This window comes from Chlorocebus sabaeus, chromosome X, assembly GCF_047675955.1.
Source record: "Chlorocebus sabaeus isolate Y175 chromosome X, mChlSab1.0.hap1, whole genome shotgun sequence".
Lineage (NCBI taxonomy): Eukaryota > Metazoa > Chordata > Mammalia > Primates > Cercopithecidae > Chlorocebus > Chlorocebus sabaeus.
Window position 1 is genome coordinate 139169469 of NC_132933.1, and position 17264 is coordinate 139186732.

At 42.0% G+C, this 17264-nt stretch overlaps 1 protein-coding gene across 1 annotated transcript in view; it reads left to right on the top strand.

The window, feature by feature from the left end:
* TRAPPC2 (trafficking protein particle complex subunit 2) overlaps nucleotides 1–17264 on the top strand; it is a 20820-nt gene continuing 3556 nt past the window's right edge. The window contains exons 1-5 of the mRNA XM_073013867.1: nucleotides 1–113; nucleotides 449–584; nucleotides 13151–13262; nucleotides 16447–16591; nucleotides 17027–17112. Coding sequence (XP_072869968.1) covers nucleotides 502–584; nucleotides 13151–13262; nucleotides 16447–16591; nucleotides 17027–17112 — 426 coding nt within the window. The 5' untranslated portion in view covers nucleotides 1–113; nucleotides 449–501. The remainder of the gene's footprint in view (nucleotides 114–448; nucleotides 585–13150; nucleotides 13263–16446; nucleotides 16592–17026; nucleotides 17113–17264) is intronic.

Sequence of the window (17264 nt, forward strand, 5' to 3'; positions counted from 1 at the left end):
GCACATCCCAGGGTATCGCGAGAACTGCTTAGGCGTTCTGGCTGCAGATGCGGAGCCGGGGTGTCTTCCGCGGAAAGTGACGTTGCGTTTCCGTTGTCGACCTCCGGCTGCAGGTAGGGAATGGAGCGAGTAGGGGGGTGGGTGTTTTGAGTCCCTGGAGGACTTCCTAGCCCCTGCGTGACGCGGATGTTGGTCCTGTACCTCCACCCCTCCCCGGGGTGGCCGGGCCGGACCTGCCAGCCCTCCGCCAGCTCATCCGCGCGGCCCTTCCACCTGCAAACGTCCGCTCTCTCGGGGGCTGTGGTTTCGCGGTTCACGGGGTCATTCAGCTAACCCAGGGTTTCTTAACGGCGGCACTGTTGCCTTTTGGAGCCGGAAGATTCTTTGTTTTGGGAGGCTGCCCTGTGCATTGTAGGTTTAGCTGTATCCTTGCTCTCTATTTTGTCAGTATCACCTTCTCCCCCAAGTGTGACAACCAAAGATGTCTCCAGATATTGCCAGATGTCCTCTTGGAAGCAAGATCGCTCCGGGTTGAGATCCACAGAGCTAAACGTTTTAGAGTACCAACCATTGTGTGCTGTGAGGTAAAGGTGAGCCAGTCCTCATGATGCTTAAATGTAATTAGAAAGAAAAAGAACCAAACCTCTCGGAAGCAATAATGAAAATGTTACGGCCAGAGAATTGAACAAGAACTAAGATGCATTGTAGACTGGATAAAGAGTTTAAAGGGCAGGTGGTTGAAGATGGAAGTGATCCAGATCATCTCTGTGGAAAAAGAGTGACTTTATCAGGGCCTTGATGGGTAGGATTCGGGTGGTAAGCAAAAAGGAGAACATCACAGGAAGGGGAAAAATGAGCAAAGGAATCATTAAAAGAAAACAAAAAAAGCCACGATCTTCTTGGGGGCAGTGAGGAATCTAGCCTGATTCCAGAGTTGTGTGCTGGGAATATAAGCCTTATACGGTATCTAAGTCCTGTGAGGACAAAATTGGATGTCAGCTTTGTGTACAGCATTGAAGATGAGTACAATGAGTTTTGATCTCTGGCTGTGAAAAACTTAAAGTATTTAAGAGGTAGTAAGAGTGACAGGACTTCATAGGAGGTGGAGAACCTGTAGGTTTTTGTTGGAAACAATTGAAGAGGAGGAGAGGCTTAGTTGGATTTTAAAGGATGGGTAGTAGTTGCAGACAGAATCAAGGAGAACATTCCAGGCATGAAGAGAGAAATAATAGCAGCTCTGAACTGGATACAGTCAAAGTGAATTTGGGAGAAAAAATAAGTAAACGAGTCAATGCTAGCAGAGGTGGAACAACAGGGCTGAGAAAAGACATGTGGAGCAATGTGGGACTCTGTTTTGAGTACCAGTACATGATCCTGTAGCTGAGATGCATCAAGGCTTTTGAGTGGAATGATGAAAATAGTGTTCTAAAAAGATGTTGATATGTTGTAAATGTTAAGTAGAATCGCTTGTCCACTAGTTTAAAAAAAAAATGTTCCTGAAGACCCCCTCACTTCCACCCCCACCTTTGGTCCCACAGTTAAATACATGAATATAATTAGATAAAATGTTCTCGAAAACCTAGCATAACTTCTAAGGGGTGAGAGAATTGCTTATAATACTAATAGGAAAATGTCACATTAGAGACCTATCAGTAGTATTCCTACTGCCCCTCCTCATGGCAATAGACATATCCCATGCCACACCAGTTTAGTCTCATGACCCCAGGTCTATGGAACAACTGAAACCACTGCTGTCGGGAGCACAGGGCAGTTTTTCTAGCAGCTCTTCTATAGAGGCTGTAAAGAGGCTTGCTACAAAAATGGATGTCTTTGGAACTGGAGTCCATGAGTTTTATCTTGCATTTGCCTGCAACTTAAAATGAGGAGGGACTTCCAAGTTCATTGAGCATCTTGCCACTCTGGCACTGGTGCTGTGCCAGCCACCCCTTAGTTTCCAGTTTCCCAGTGACTTCAAATGAGCAGTCCTGGGCTTGGCCTATGGAACGGTTTGGAATAAGTCTGTGTAGTCCAGAGTCAGCAAATACTTGGCCCTCCTGTAGGCACTGCACTTCCCCAAATTCATAGCAGACATGGATAATTGATCACAGCATTCTTTCCTGCTGACCACACTTAGGCTCAGAATCTTTCTCAGCACCAGTTCCTGGCAGTCACTACCAGTTGATTAGAATTCGCTCATGAAAGGAAACTCATTTGCAATCCCTAGCCAAGTCGCTTTTTCATTAGATAGCTTACTGTATTTAAAGATAGTACTGTGCTGTACCCCGCTCCCTTTCCACCCCCAAAAGTCTCCCCCGCCCCGTTTAAACATCCTCTTTCCTTCAGTTGCTCTTGTCTGGTTTCCAGAGCATTTCCTAGCCTAGATCCTGCCCTCCCCTCCCCTGTAACACACAGAGTTATTGATCCTTTTACAATATGATTCCCAGAACTGAGTACCTTCCCCAAAGATGATAATATTATTGAAGAGGACATCAGCATTCTCCCCGACCTTGCTCTTAATACCACCTAGAATTGCATTAGCTTTTTTGACAAACCTGTTAGACTTTTGCCTCTTACTGAGCTTGCAGAACTTTTGGGTTGATATAGATGAACTGTTCTTAATCTAGATTTCCCTTGTCCTTTTGTACAGTTAATTTTTAAGCCCAAGTACAAGGCTTTCTTTCTTATCCTCTTAACTTCTATCTTGTTAATTTCACCTAGCTCTCCTAGCCATGGAGATCTTTTTAAATCCTAACTTCTGCCTTCTAATAAGTTAGCTGCCCTTGGTGTTAACTTTGAATGTGATAAGTTATCTTCATTCAAGATATTGATTCAAATACTGAGCTAAACTAGGTTAAGGTCAACCTCAAAGCCTTCCTAGAGACCCTGTGCCATAAATTGACATGGGGCACCCAGTGAACGTTCTCCGAGTATTGACACTCAAGTCAGCTGTGAGCCATCTCTCATTCAGCAAATAATGAGTGTTTTTTGGGTCCCTGGCACTGTTGTACTTCTAGGGATACCACAGTGAACAAGACAAATGGTGTATCTGCTCTCATGGAGGGCAACATTCTAGCAAGACTCTGTATTTTCACCCAGGCTCCAGGACTCCAGTTTGTTCTTAGGTAGATACCAAAATATTTCATAAAATGACTTTCTGTTTACCTACCGTATCTCCCTTCAGAAACAAAAAATGTAAGTTTGGCATGACTTGTTCTAGTACAACCAGGAGTATATGAATGAATAATAATCTGTTTTTATCTAGGGATTCACATTAAATGAGTTAATGTATAATAAAAGTGCCTGGCATGGCATCTGACTGAAAATAAGCATTTAATACATGTTTCTGTTGGTGTTCTAGTCGCTCTGAATGTACCCTGTTATAGACTAGGAGATAAGCCTTTTTCCTGTTTCTGAAAATAGGAATAGCATTTAACCTAGCGGATGATATGGCATTTTTCTTGCAATTTCTCAAATGTCATTGATCAGAAGTTACGCAATCACATTTGTTAACCCAAGGTATATAATTTGTCAGGACCTGACAACTTGGATTTATTGAAATAGCTAGATGTTTTCTTTTCTTTTCTTTTAAATTATACTTTAAGTTCTAGAGTACATGTGCACAACATGCAGGTTTGATACATAGGTATACATGTGCCATGTTGGTTTGTTGCACCCATCAACTTGTCATTTACATTAGGTATTTCTCCTAATGCTATCCCTCCCCCAGCCCCCCACCCCTCAAGAGGCCCCGGTGCGTGATGTTCCCTGCCCTGTGTCCAAGTGATCTCATTGTTCAGTTCCCACCTATGAGTGAGAATGTGCAGTGTTTGATTTTCTGTCCTTGTGATAGTTTCCTGAGAATGATGGTTTCCAGCTTCATCAATGTCCCTGCAAAGGACGTGAACTCATCCTTTTTTATGGCTGCATAGTATTCCATGGTGTATATGTGCCACATTTTCTTAATCCAGTCTATCATTGATGTACATTTGGGTTCGTTCCAAGTCTTTGCTATTGTGAATAGTGCCACAATAAACATAGGTGTGCATGTGTCTTTATAGTAGCATGATTTATAATCCTTTGGATATATACCCAGCAATGGGATTGCTGGGTCAAATGGTATTTCTAGTTCTAGATCCTTGAGGAATCGCCACACTGTCTTCCACAATGATTGAACTAGTTTACAGTCCCACCAACAGTGTAAAAGTGTTTCTATTTCTCCACATCCTCTCCAGCATCTGTTATTTCCTGACTTTTTAATGATTGCCATTCTAACTGGCATGAGATGGTATCTCTTTGTGGTTTTGATTTGCATTTCTCTAATGACCAGTGATGATGAGAATTTTTTCATGTGTCTGTTGGCTGCATAGATGTCTTCTTTAGAGAAGTGTCTGTTCATATCCTTTGCCCACTTTTTGATGGGATTGTTTTTTTCTTGTAAATTTGTTTGAGTTCTTTGTAGATTCTGGATATTAGCCCTTTGTCAGATGGGTAGATTGCAAAAATTTTCTCCCATTCTGTAGGTTGCCTGTTCACTCTGATGGTAGTTTCTTTTGCCATGCAGAAGCTCTTTAGTTTAATTAGATCCCATTTGTCTATTTTGGCTTTTGTTGGCTTTGCTTTTGGTGTTTTAGTCATGAAGTCCTTGCCCATGCCTGTGTCCTGAATGGTATTGCCTAGGTTTTCTTCTAGGGTTTTTATGGTTTTAGGTCTAACATTTAAGTTTTTTTTTTTTTTCTTTGAGATGAAGTTTTGCTCTTGTTGCCCAGGCTGGAGTGCAATGGTGCAATCTCGACTCACCACAACTTCCACCTCCTGGATTCAAGCAATTCTCCTGCCTCAGCCTCCCAAGTAGCAGGGATTACAGGCATGTGCCACCACGCCCAGCTAATTTTATATTTTTAGTAGAGACAGGGTTTTTCCATGTTGGTCAGGCTGGTCTCGAACTCCCAACCTCAGGTGATCCACCCACCTCAGCCTCTCAGCCTCCCAAAGTGCTGGGATTACAGGCTTGAGCCACCGCACCTGGCCCTAACATTTAAGTCTTTAATCCATCTTGAATTAATTTTTGTATAAGGTATAAGGAAGGGATCCAGTTTTAGCTTTCTACATATGGCTAGCCAGTTTTCCTAGCACCATTTATTAAATAGGGAATCCTTTCCCCATTTCTTGTTTTTGTCAGATTTGTCAAAGATCAGATGGTTGTAGATGTGTGGTGTTTCAGTACCAGTACCATGCTGTTTTGGTTACTGTAGCCTTGTATGGTTTGAAGTTAGGTAGTGTGATGCCTCCAGCTTTGTTCTTTTTGCTTAGGATTGTCTTGGCAATGTAACTGGGCTCTTCTTTGGTTCCATATGAACTTTAAAGTAGTTTTTTCCAATTCTGTGAAGAAAATCATTGGTAGCTTGATGGGGATGGCAGTGAATCTATAAATTACCCTTGGGCAGTATGGCCATTTTCATGATATTGATTCTTCCTATCCATGAGCATGGAATGTTCTTCCATTTGTTTGTGTCCTCTTTTATTTCATTGAGCAGTGGTTTGTAGTTCTCCTTGAAGAGGTCCTTCACATCCCTTGTAAGTTGGATTCCTAGGTATTTTATTCTCTCTGTAGCAATTGTGAATGGGAATGTTCACTCATGCTTTGACTCTCTGTCTGTTATTGGTGTATAGGAATGCTTGTGATTTTTGCATATTAATTTTGTATCCTGAGACTTTGCTGAAGCTGCTTATCACCTTAAGGAGATTTTGGACTGAGATGATGGAGTTTTCTAAATATACAGTCATGTCATCTTCAAACAGGGACAATTTGACTTCCTCTTTTCCTAATTGAATACCCTTTATTTCTTTCTCTTGCCTGATTGCCCTGGCCAGAACTTCCAACACTATGTTGAATAGGAGTGGTGAGAGAGGGCATCCTTGTCTTGTGCCGGTTTTCAAAGGGAATGCTTCTAGTTTTTGCCCATTCAGTATGATATTGGCTGTGGGTTTGTCATAAATACCTTTTGTTATTTTGAGATATGTTCCATCAATTCCTAGTTTATTGAGAGTTTTTAGCATGAAGGGCTGTTGAATTTTGTTGAAGGCCTTTTCTGCATCTATTGAGATAATCATGTGGTTTTTGTCGTTGGTTCTGTTTATGTGATGGATTATGTTTATTGATTTGCATATGTTGAACCAACCTTGCATCCCAGGGATGAAGCCGACCTGATCATGGTGGATAAGCTTTTTGCTGTGCTGCTGGATTTGGTTTGCCAGTATTTTATTGAGGATTTTTGCATCGATGTTCATCAGGGATACTGGTCTAAAATTCTCTTTTTTTGTTGTGTCTCTGCTAGGCTTTGGTATCAGGATGATGTTGGCCTCATAAAATGAGATAGGGAGGATTCCCTCTTTTTCTGTTGATTGGAATAGTTTCAGAAGGAATGATACCAGCTCCTCTTTGTACCTCTGGTAGAATTTGGCTGTGAATCTGTCTGGTCCTGGACTTTTTTTGGTTGGTAGGCTATTAATTATTGCCTCGATTTCAGAGCCTGTTATTGGTCTATTCAGGGATTCAGCTTCTTCCTGATTTAGTCTTGGGTGGGTGTATGTGTCCAGGAATTTATCCATTTCTTCTAGATTTTCTAGTTTATTTGCGTAGAGGTGTTTATAGTATTCTCTGATGGTAGTTTGTATTTCTGTGGGATTGGTGGTGATATCCCCTTTATCATTTTTTATTGCATCTATCTGATTTTTCTCTATTTTCTTCTTTATTAGTCTTGCCTAGTGGTCTATCAATTTTGTTGATCGTTTCAAAAAGCCAGCTCCTGGATTCATTGATTTTTTTTAAAGGGTTCTTTGTGTCTTTATCTCTTTCAGTTCTGCTCTGATCTTAGTTATTTCTTGTCTTCTGCTAGCTTTTGAATTTGTTTGCTCTTGCTTCTCTAGTTCTTTTAATTGTGATGTTAGGTTGTCGATTTTAGATCTTTCCCACTTTCTGTTGTGGGCATTTAGTGCTATAAATTTCCCTCTACACACTGCTTTAAATGTATCCCAGAGATTCTGGCACGTTTTGTCTTTGTTTTCACTGGTTTCAAAGAACAACTTTATTTGTGCCTTCATTTCGTTATTTACCCAGTAGTCATTCAGGAGCAAGTTGTTCAATTTCCATGTAGTTGTGCAGTTTTGAGTGAGGTTTTTAATCCCGAGTTCTAATTTGATTGCACTGTGGTCTGAGAGACACTTTGTTGTGATTTGTGTTCTTTTACATTTGCTGAGGAGTGTGTTACTTCCAATTATGTGACCAATTTTAGAATATGTGATATGTGGTGCTGAGAAGAATGTATATTCTGTTGATTTGGGGTGGAGAGTTCTATAGATGTCTATTAGGTCTGCTTGGTGCAGAGCTGAGTTCAAGTCCTGGATATCCTTGTTAACCTTCTGTCTTGTAGATCTGTCTGATATTGACAATGGGGTGTTAAAAGTCTCCCCTTATTATTGTGTGGGAGTCTAAGTCTCTTTGTATGTCTCTAAGGACTTGCTTTATGAATCTGGGTGCTTCTGTATTGGGTGCATATATATTTAGGATAGTTAGCTCTTCTTGTTGAATTGATCCCTTTACCATTATGTAATGGCCTTCTTTGTCTCTTTTGATCTTTGTTTTGGTTTAAAACAGAGACTGTTTTATCAGAGACTAGGATTGCAACCCCTGCTTTTTTGTGCTTTCCATTTGCTTGGTAGATCTTCCTCCATCCCTTTATTTTGAGCCTGTATGTGTCTGCACGTCAGATGGGTTTCCTGAATACAGCACACTGATGGGTCTTGATTCTTTATCCAATTTGGCAGTCTGTGTCTTTTAATTGGGGTATTTAGCCCATTTACATTTAAGGTTAATATTGTTATGTGTGAATTTGATCCTGTCATCATGATGTTCGCTGGTTATTTTGCCTGTTAATTGATGCAGTTTCTTCATAGCATTGATGGTCTTCACAATTTGGCCTGTTTTTGCAGTGGCTGGTACCGGTTGTTTCTTTCCATGTTTAGTGCTTCCTTCAGGAGCTCTTGTAAGGCAGGCCTGGTGGTGATAAAATCTCTCAGCATTTCCTTGTCTGTAAAGGATTTTATTTCTCCTTCACTTATGAAGCTTAGTTTGGCTGGATATGAAATTCTGGGTTGAAAATTCTTTAAGAATGTTGAATATTGGCCCCCCACTCTCTTCTGGCTTGTAGTTTTTCTGCTGAGAGATCTGCTGTTAGTCTGATGGGTTTCCCTTGTTGGGTAACTCGACCTTTCTCTCTAGCTGCCCTTAACATTTTTTCCTTAATTTCAACCTTGGTGAATCTGACAATTATGTGTCTTGGGGTTGCTCTTCTCTTTGTGGTGTTCTCTGTATTTCCTGAATTTGAATGTTGGCCTGCCTTGCTAGGTTGGGGAAGTTCTCCTGGATAATATCCTGAAGAGTGTTTTCCAACTTGGTTCCATTCTCCCCATCACTTTCAGGTACACCAGTCAAACGTAGATATGGTCTTTTCACATAGTCCCATATTTCTTGGAGGCTTTGTTTCTTTTTACTCTTTTTTCTCTAACCTTGTTTTCTCGCTTTATTTTGTTAATTTGATCTTCAATCGCTGATACCCTTTCTTCCACTTGATCAAATCGGCTATTGAAGCTTGTGCATGCGTCATGAAGTTCTTGTGCCATGGTTTTCAGCCCCATCAGGTCATTTAAGGTCTTCTCTACACTGTTTATTCTAGTTAGCCATTCATCTAACCTTTTTTCTTTTTTTTTTTTTTTATTTTTGAGACGGAGTCTCACTCTGTCTCCCAGGCCGGAGTGCAGTGGCCAGATCTCAGCTCACTGCAAGCTCCGCCTCCCGGGTTTACGCCATTCTCCTGCCTCAGCCTCCCGAGTAGCTGGGACTACAGGCGCCCGCCACCTCGCCCGGCTAGTTTTTGTGTGTGTGTGTGTTTTTTAGTAGAGACGGGGTTTCACCGTGTTAGCCAGGATGGTCTCGATCTCCTGACCTCGTGATCCGCCTGTCTTGGCCTCCCAAAGTGCTGGGATTACAGGCTTGAGCCACCGCGCCCGGCCTTCATCTAACCTTTTTTCAAGGTTTTTATCTTCCTTGCGATGGGTTCAAACATGCTTCTTTTGCTCGGAGAAATTTGTTATTACTGACCTTCTGAAGCCTAATTCTGTCAACTCATCAAAGTCATTCTCCGTCCAGCTTTGTTCAGTTGCTGGGCAAGGAGCTGCGATCCTTTGGAGGAGAAGAGGTGCTGTGACTTTTAGAATTTTCAGCTTTTCTGTTCTGGTTTCTCCCCATCTTTGTGGTTTTATCTACCTTTGGTCTTTGATGTTGGTGACCTACAGATGGGGCTTTGGTGTAGATGTCCTTTTTGTTGATGTTGATGCTATTCCTTTCTGTTTGTTAGTTTTCCTTCTTTTTTTTTTTTGAGACGGAGTCTCGCTCTGTCGCCCAGGCTGGAGTGCAGTGGCCCGATCTCAGCTCACTGCAAGCTCCGCCTCCCGGGTTCACGCCATTCTCCTGCCTCAGCCTCCCGAGTAGCTGGGACTACAGGCGCCCGCCACCGCGCCCGGCTAGTTTTTTGTATTTTTTAGTAGAGACGGGGTTTCACCATGTTAGCCAGGATGGTCTCGATCTCCTGACCTCGTGATCCGCCCGTCTCGGCCTCCCAAAGTGCTAGGATTACAGGCTTGAGCCACCGCGCCCGGCCTAGTTTTCCTTCTAACAGATCCCTCAGCTGCAGGTCTGCTGGAGTTTGCTGGAGGTCCACTCCAGACTCTATTTGCCTGGGTATCACCAGTGGAGGCTGCAGAACAGCAAATATTGCAGAACAGCAAATATTGCTGCCTAATCCTTCCTTTGGAAGCTTTGTCCCAGAGGGGCATATGATTGTGCCACTAGTTTGGAATCATTGATGTAGACCCATGCTGTCTAGTACTGTAGCCACTAGCCACTTATGTTTAATTAAAATTCAGTTCTACAATCTCACTAGCCACATTTCTTTCTTTTTTTCTTTTCTTTTTTTTTTTTTTTTTGAGATGGAGTCTCACTCTGTCACCAGGCTGGAGTGTGCAGTGGCGAGATCTTGGCTTACTGCAAGCTCTGCCTCCTGGGTTCATGCCATTCTTCTGCCTCAGCCTCCCAAGTAGCTGGGACTACAGGCGCCCACCACCACACCTGGCTAATTTTTTGTATTTTTAATATAGACGGGGTTTCACTGTGTTAGCCAGGATGGTCTCGATCTCCTAACCTCATGATCCTCCCGCCTCGGCCTCCCAAAGTGCTGGGATAACAGGCGTGAGCCACCATGCCCGGCCCACACTAGCCACATTTCTAATGCACACTAGCTCCCATATTGGACAGCACAGGTGTAGAACATTTCCGTCCTCGCACAAAGTTCCATAGATTGGACAGCACAGAATCCTAGTGTATGTCTTACCTTTGCTGGATACCCTCAAGTATTTGCTAAGTGATTGCAGCTGTTCCCCTCCCTAGATAATGGGGTCATTTTCTCCCAGGGAGAATTCAGTTCTTCCACTTCACCTGTCAGTTTTTTCTTGGTGGAAGTGAATGAAAAGCTACAGCCCTTCTTGCTTTTTCAGCTGTTTACAAAATCAAATAATTGGCAGCTGAAATCAAGCACGGAATGTATATAAAGAAAGCTCTGTCTCATCTTCTGTGCAGCTGGGTAGTTGGTAACAGCATCCTCATGCAGTCGGTCTTTGAGTTCCCTTTCTGTCTGCTGACTTAGTGCCATGCTGCTTGCCCATTTGTGGCTTTCCATATAGAGGTGAGTGTGGGGATGCATGTTATCTCGCTTATACATATATGTACATATATTTCCTTATGTTTTGTTTTGTTTTTTTTTTGTTTTGTTTTTGCTGCTGTTTAACTGTGCTGAAGAAAGTAAGAAGCCCTTCCCTTGGCAGACTCCAGCTCTGAAATCTAGTCCAGGAAGAATTCATGATATCATTGTTTACTTTGTTCAAATTTCAACTCCCTCCTTCTTCCCTTCACTTTGGAGAATTATTGCCAGTTCTTCTAGTTTTGCATAGCTTTTTTATCATTCCAGCTTGTCTTTATTATCCACTTTTTCTGTTTGGACCTTTTTCTCATCTTACCCTTAAAACAGGGGCAAACATTTTCTTTAAAGGGCCAGATAGTAAATATTGTTGGCTTTGTGGGACGGCTGGTCTGTGTCACAGGTGCTTAACTCTGCCATTGAAGTGTGAGAGCAACCTTAGATGGTCGCAAAAGGATGGGCAAGGCTAGATTTGGCCTGCAGTCTATAGTCCCCCACCCCTCCACCCCTGCCCCAAATAGCATTTTAAATCCTACTTCATCATGCCAAGAGTCTCTGGTCTGCCTTTTCTTCCCCAGTTATGGCCTTCCAATTCTAGAGTTAAAAGTGCCAGCTGTGCCTTGATTTCCTTTATAAAATGTGTCATTCATTAGCAAGTACATATCAGATTTCTTCTGATTTCATTGTGTGTTCTGTGTGAATCAGCAGAAGGCCCAATGAGGCTTGATAAGTCTTGGCTTCTAACACACCTCAGATGTATGTTCCAGGAGACTGACTGTAACTCCCGGTTTACTTGATTTCCACTCCATGTTGAGAAGTTACTAGTCACCACATCCCAGTGTGCATACAGTCTTCCATGTTATTCTAGATAACATTAATTGAGCAGGTACTGTGAGTCAGACACTGCCAGGTGCTTTACATGCATTAGATTGTGTGATCCTCATAAGTGCACCATAAAGTGCTACAGTGTTACCACTATTTTACAGATGAGAAAACTGACATTAGGAAATTAAGGACTGCCTGTGGTCACATTGCCAGTAAGTAGCAGAGCTAGACCTGAACCTAACTTTGTTTGACTCCAAAGTCCTTGTATTAAAAATACACACCACGGGGTTACCTTGGGGTAAATCCATCCATGCCCCCACCCATCCATCATTCATCTAGATTTCAATTATCTGTGCTAAAAGCCATGGAATCACTTATGTTTTTTCCCCCAGTTTCTCGTAGTTTTATTTCTTTTGCCAATCTGTTGAACTTTTTTGTTTTTGTTTTTTTGTGTTTTTTTGGTTTTTTTTTTTTGAGACAGGGTCTCATTTTGTCACTTAGGCTGGAGTGCAGTGGTGCGATCTCGGTTCACTGCAGCCTTGACCTCCCTGGGCTCAGGTGATCCTCCTGCGTCAGCCTCCTGAGTAGCTGGAACTACAGGCACATACCACCATGCCTGGCTAATTTTTGTATTTCATGTAGAGATGGGGTTTCACCATGTTGCCCACGCTGGTCTTAAACTCCTGGGCTGAAGCAATCTGCCCACCTCAGCCCTCCAAAGTGCTGGGATTACAGGTGTGAGCCACTGCACCCTGCCCAATGTGTTAAACTTAGTTCCAAGATCTCTCAGTGCCTCAGAATGTCTTCCTTTATGGATTATTTCTTCCATCTTTTCTAGAATACAAAACTCTTCCTTTCTTATAAATTGGTGTATAAAGAGGCATATCATAGACCCTTATATTTGCAAAGACTTAGATTTATAGCACACGTACTTCAAGTAGAAAGAAGACAAATACAGCACACGCAGTCTGTGGATCAGTGCTACAGTGTCTCTCCATTCTAGGTAAGTGACATGAGGTAGAGTTGGTTTTAGTTTCCCCTGACGGATGCTTCCTGGAAATTTCTAAGGCAAGCTAATTACTTCGTTGGTCTTCCCACTACTCTGTATTGTCCTTGACTTACCACCACCTTCTGTTAATCCTTCTAGGTGTCCGTGCTGCTAACTGGTCCAGTCCAAGTGAAGCCTGGCTTACTCGACCAGACACTCAGGGCCCCTTGAGCTAAATGAGCCATACTTTCAGATCATGAGAATGTTGTCTTAGTGATTTCATGTTAGAGGTCTTCTAGTTTCCTTATGAAAATACATTAGATTCTACAGGATATATCACAGATATATAATTTGTTTATTCCAGAAGCTACATATCTTCACTAGTATACTGGAAACTGTGCCAAGCTTAGTAGCATCTTCCTCTACAATGTCAAGTTTAAGCTAAAAAAGGAATTCTACACTTCCCATTAGTCATTTTTTAATTTGAAGATTGACTACTAAAAATATGTACCATTTTTCACTTAATTAGGAGCCATATATTGAAGACCATGTCTGGGAGCTTCTACTTTGTAATTGTTGGCCACCATGATAATCCAGTTTTTGAAATGGAGTTTTTGCCAGCTGGGAAGGCAGAATCCAAAGTACGTAAGAATTTTTATGCTATTGTAATGATATGGTATATTATTTTAGAACTGTAAGATCTGGACAGATAAGGTAACTGAAATCCACCACAATTAAATGAGGCTTGCTGTAGAGTCCCACAGACTGATAGAAGCCAGCCAGGGAATGTCCTTGGAGTTGTTTATTCATCCTTTAATTCAGCACAGACTAGCATGACGCTCTGGCATTCCCATGATACTCAGTTCACTATGTCACCCACCATGAATTGCTGCTGCTTAAGCACACAAAAACATAGTTCACCTGTAGCAGATTGCTGCCTTGAAATGCCATGAAAGTCCAGGCTATTTTTATGAATCACGTTTTTCATCAGGACCTACTGAGTTAGAAAAGCCCCTTACTTCCCTGTCTTCCTGCTGCCAGTGGGTCTGCAGCACCTCACTTCAGGGGCATTCTGCAGCACTTCCTGGCTAGGTTGAGCCTGCATGCTCCCCTCCCCAGTGACACCTTGGCTGTACACAGGAAGCTCAAAAGCAGCACCAGAGGTGATAATTTCTGACTTTCTTGTCAAGAATGGTTCCAAAAACCAAGCTTGGCTTGAGAACATATTGCCGTTCAGACCTGTAGATTTTTTTTTTTTTTTGGAGACAAGGAAAATGGACCATATATTTTAAGAAAGATTACCATCCCAAATGCTTAAAATAAAACCATTTGGATCTTATTTATTTATTTATTTATTTATTTATTTATTTTTGAGACAGAGCCTTCCTCTGTCACCCAGACTGAAGTGCAGTGACACGATCTCAGCTCACTGCAACCTCCGCCTCCTGGGTTCAAGCAATTCTCCTGTCTCAGCCTCCCAAGTAGCTGGGATTACAGGTGTGCACCACCATGCCAGGCTAATTTTTGTATTTTTAGTAGAGATAGGGTTTCGCCATGTTGCCCAGGCTGGTCTTGAACTCCTGACCTCAGGTGGTCTGCCTGCCCTCGGCCTCCCAAAGTGCTGGGATTGCAGATGTGAGCCACCACACCTGGCCCAGACCTGTAGAGTTTTGACATGAGAAGAGCCCAGTTCTTTCCAATTTCTGTTTCTAATAAATTGCTGACAAGTTTGCTATGTTTCTCCCAACCTCCAAAAATTGGCTTTAATGTCCTTTAAGGAACTGATGTTTTGAGTTAATTGTAATGCATAATATATGATATTTTTCAACTATTTGGGCCTTGCCACCAAAATAAGATAGGCATTTGTTTAAGGGATTCTCTATGAGGTAGTGTTGTGACATTATTTTCTCATATTATGAGAACACTACTCATTAAAACTTGTTTTGAGGTATCTCTGTACCAGTATTGCTCTGTGGGATGCAGCTACTTGTATGTAATTTCTGTGTACTCCACTGGCCTTGTGTTGGACAAAGCACACATAAAAATACTCTGTTGCATAACTTGATTTTAGTTCTTTCTCCTGCTACCACTCACTTTCTTAAAGCGTTTTCAGTTTGCTCCTAATTCTTCAGGATTGATCATCATTGTAAAAGAAAACACTGCTGTGAGCCAGACATAAAAACAGCCGTTTCTCTAAGGATTCACTTAGCTTTGTCATGGCAACATGAGTGAAGTAAAACATGCTTTAACTATGCATGGGATTCCAGGGCAACAGGCCGCCCTCCTCCAGCCCAGGCATGAGAACAGCCTCCTTGGCAAGGAAGCCGTCTTGGTTTCCTGTGGCTGTTGTAACAAAGTACAAAAAACTGAGTGGCTTGGGACAGCAGAAATTTATTGTCTCAGTTCTGAGGGTCACCATGTGAAATCAAGGTGTCAGTGGGGCCATGCTTCCTATGAAGGCACTAAGACAAGGGTCTGTCCAGGCCTCTCTCCCAGCTTCTGGGAGTTCCTTGGCTTGTGGCAGCTTAACTCCAGCCTTCATGTGGCATTTTTCTCCCTGTGTGCATCTCTAAATGTTCCCTTTTTCTAAATACACCAGTCCATTGGATTAGGGGCCCACCCTACTCCAATGTGACCTCATCTTAGCTAACCACATCTGCAGCAACCCTCTTTCCAAATAAGGCCACATTCTGAGGTACTGTTGCTTAGGACTTCAACAAAGGAATTTTGGAGAGGAAACACTTCAACCCATAACAGAGGTATTCTTTGAAAAATGGTTTGTTTGGGTTTTTTTGAGATGGAGTTTTGCTCTTGTCCCCTAGGCTGGAGCGCAATGGCGTGCTCTTGGCTCACTGCAGCCTCCACCTCCCGGGTTGCCTCAGCCTCCCGAGTAGCTGGGATTACAGGCATGCACCACCACAATTTTTGTATTAGTAGAGACGGGAGTTCACCATACTGGCCAGGCTGGTCTCGAACTCCTGACCTCAGGTGATCCACCTGCCTTGGCCTCCGAAAGTACTAGGATTACAAGCATAAGCCACCGTACCTGGCCAAAAAATGTATTTTCAAAGAATTACATCGGGGTAAGACTGCATTCCAAGTTGTGAATTCCCTCTTCACATTATGGTCAGACAGTCCCACCTTCTGTTCACTTAAGCCATTTCAGCCCAGGAAAAGGACACTCCCAGCTCTGACAGGACTGTGTCCTGCTATTGACACAGGCGACTGTTCACAGCTGGGGCTGAGCATCACCTCCCACTACTTCCAGGTCCCGCTGCCATGTAAGCTCCATGCACTGGAAAGAGGCCTCTGGCAGGCCGTTATAAGCGCCATTTCAACTGTCTACTGCTTACCTGGTGCCATTGTGCAGGAATCTGGGCCCTCTCCGTTTCCTCCCAGACCTTGAGCCTGCTGTGAATGGCACCTCTTCTCCACAGGATCTTGTTTTTTGTTTTTTTTTTTAAACATAGTATTCTTTTTTTTTACATGTTTAAATGGTTACAGAATTTGGTAACTTCCTTCTTGAAACATGAAAAAAATTCCTATGAAAAAGATTTTGAATAAATGATTTTGTATAAATCATCTGTATACACATTTCATTTATTAATTGGCTGTTTCTGTTCTTTGAGATTTAGATATCAAATTTAAAAATAGAATATAATGTGAAAACAGATCTTTTGTAAGTCTCATGACAATAACAAAGTATAAAAGCAAACTGTTTTTTTCCCCACAAGAAAACCATCTATAGAATTTACAGAATGAAATGTCAGCATTCTTGATGTCATATGGAAATGTTAATCTGTGGTTGCTCACACTGTCATCTAGGATGACCATCGTCATCTGAACCAGTTCATAGCTCATGCTGCTCTCGACCTCGTAGATGAGAACATGTGGCTGTCGAACAACATGTACTTGAAAACTGTGGACAAGTTCAACGAGTGGTTTGTGTCAGCATTTGTCACTGCGGGGCATATCCTTACCTTCTTAGTAAAGGTAACTAAAGTTTGGGTTTACAAACCAGAAGAACATGGAACATAGATGCCAGGCTCTGAGTCTGTAGACATCACAGTCAGGTGAAAATGTAAGTTTCCATTTATGGGGCTACTTTTCTTTTTTTAGGGGGGAAAACATTTTAATAGCTAATTTTAAAACTAAGTCTCATACACAAAAAAAAGTTTATCTGGACCCTATCAAGGTTATTTTACTTTATTTTATAGTTATTTTCTAACTTTGAAAGCTTATGTTCTCTTTATGATAAAACTAAGCTAATTTTAAACCCAGTTTATATATTCAACTTTTCCATCACAAATACACTGCATGTGACTAATTTGAAGAATATTGTATCAACGAACTGGTTGTTTTTTGTTTTTCATTTCTAAGAAAGATTGTGCCTTAATTATTTTACATATGAGGTTTATTATGCTTCATGACATAAGACAAGAAGATGGAATAAAGAACTTCTTTACTGATGTTTATGATTTATATATAAAGGTATGGTATGTTCTATAATTTTTAAAATCTGATGAGAAAGGATTCGACCTTTGTCAGGAAAGTGGCCTATCGAAGTAACTCCCTTAGGCTGCAGTGTACCTTTCAGACTAGCTTTCCCCCATCAGAACTATCTCTGGCAACTCTCTCTGCAG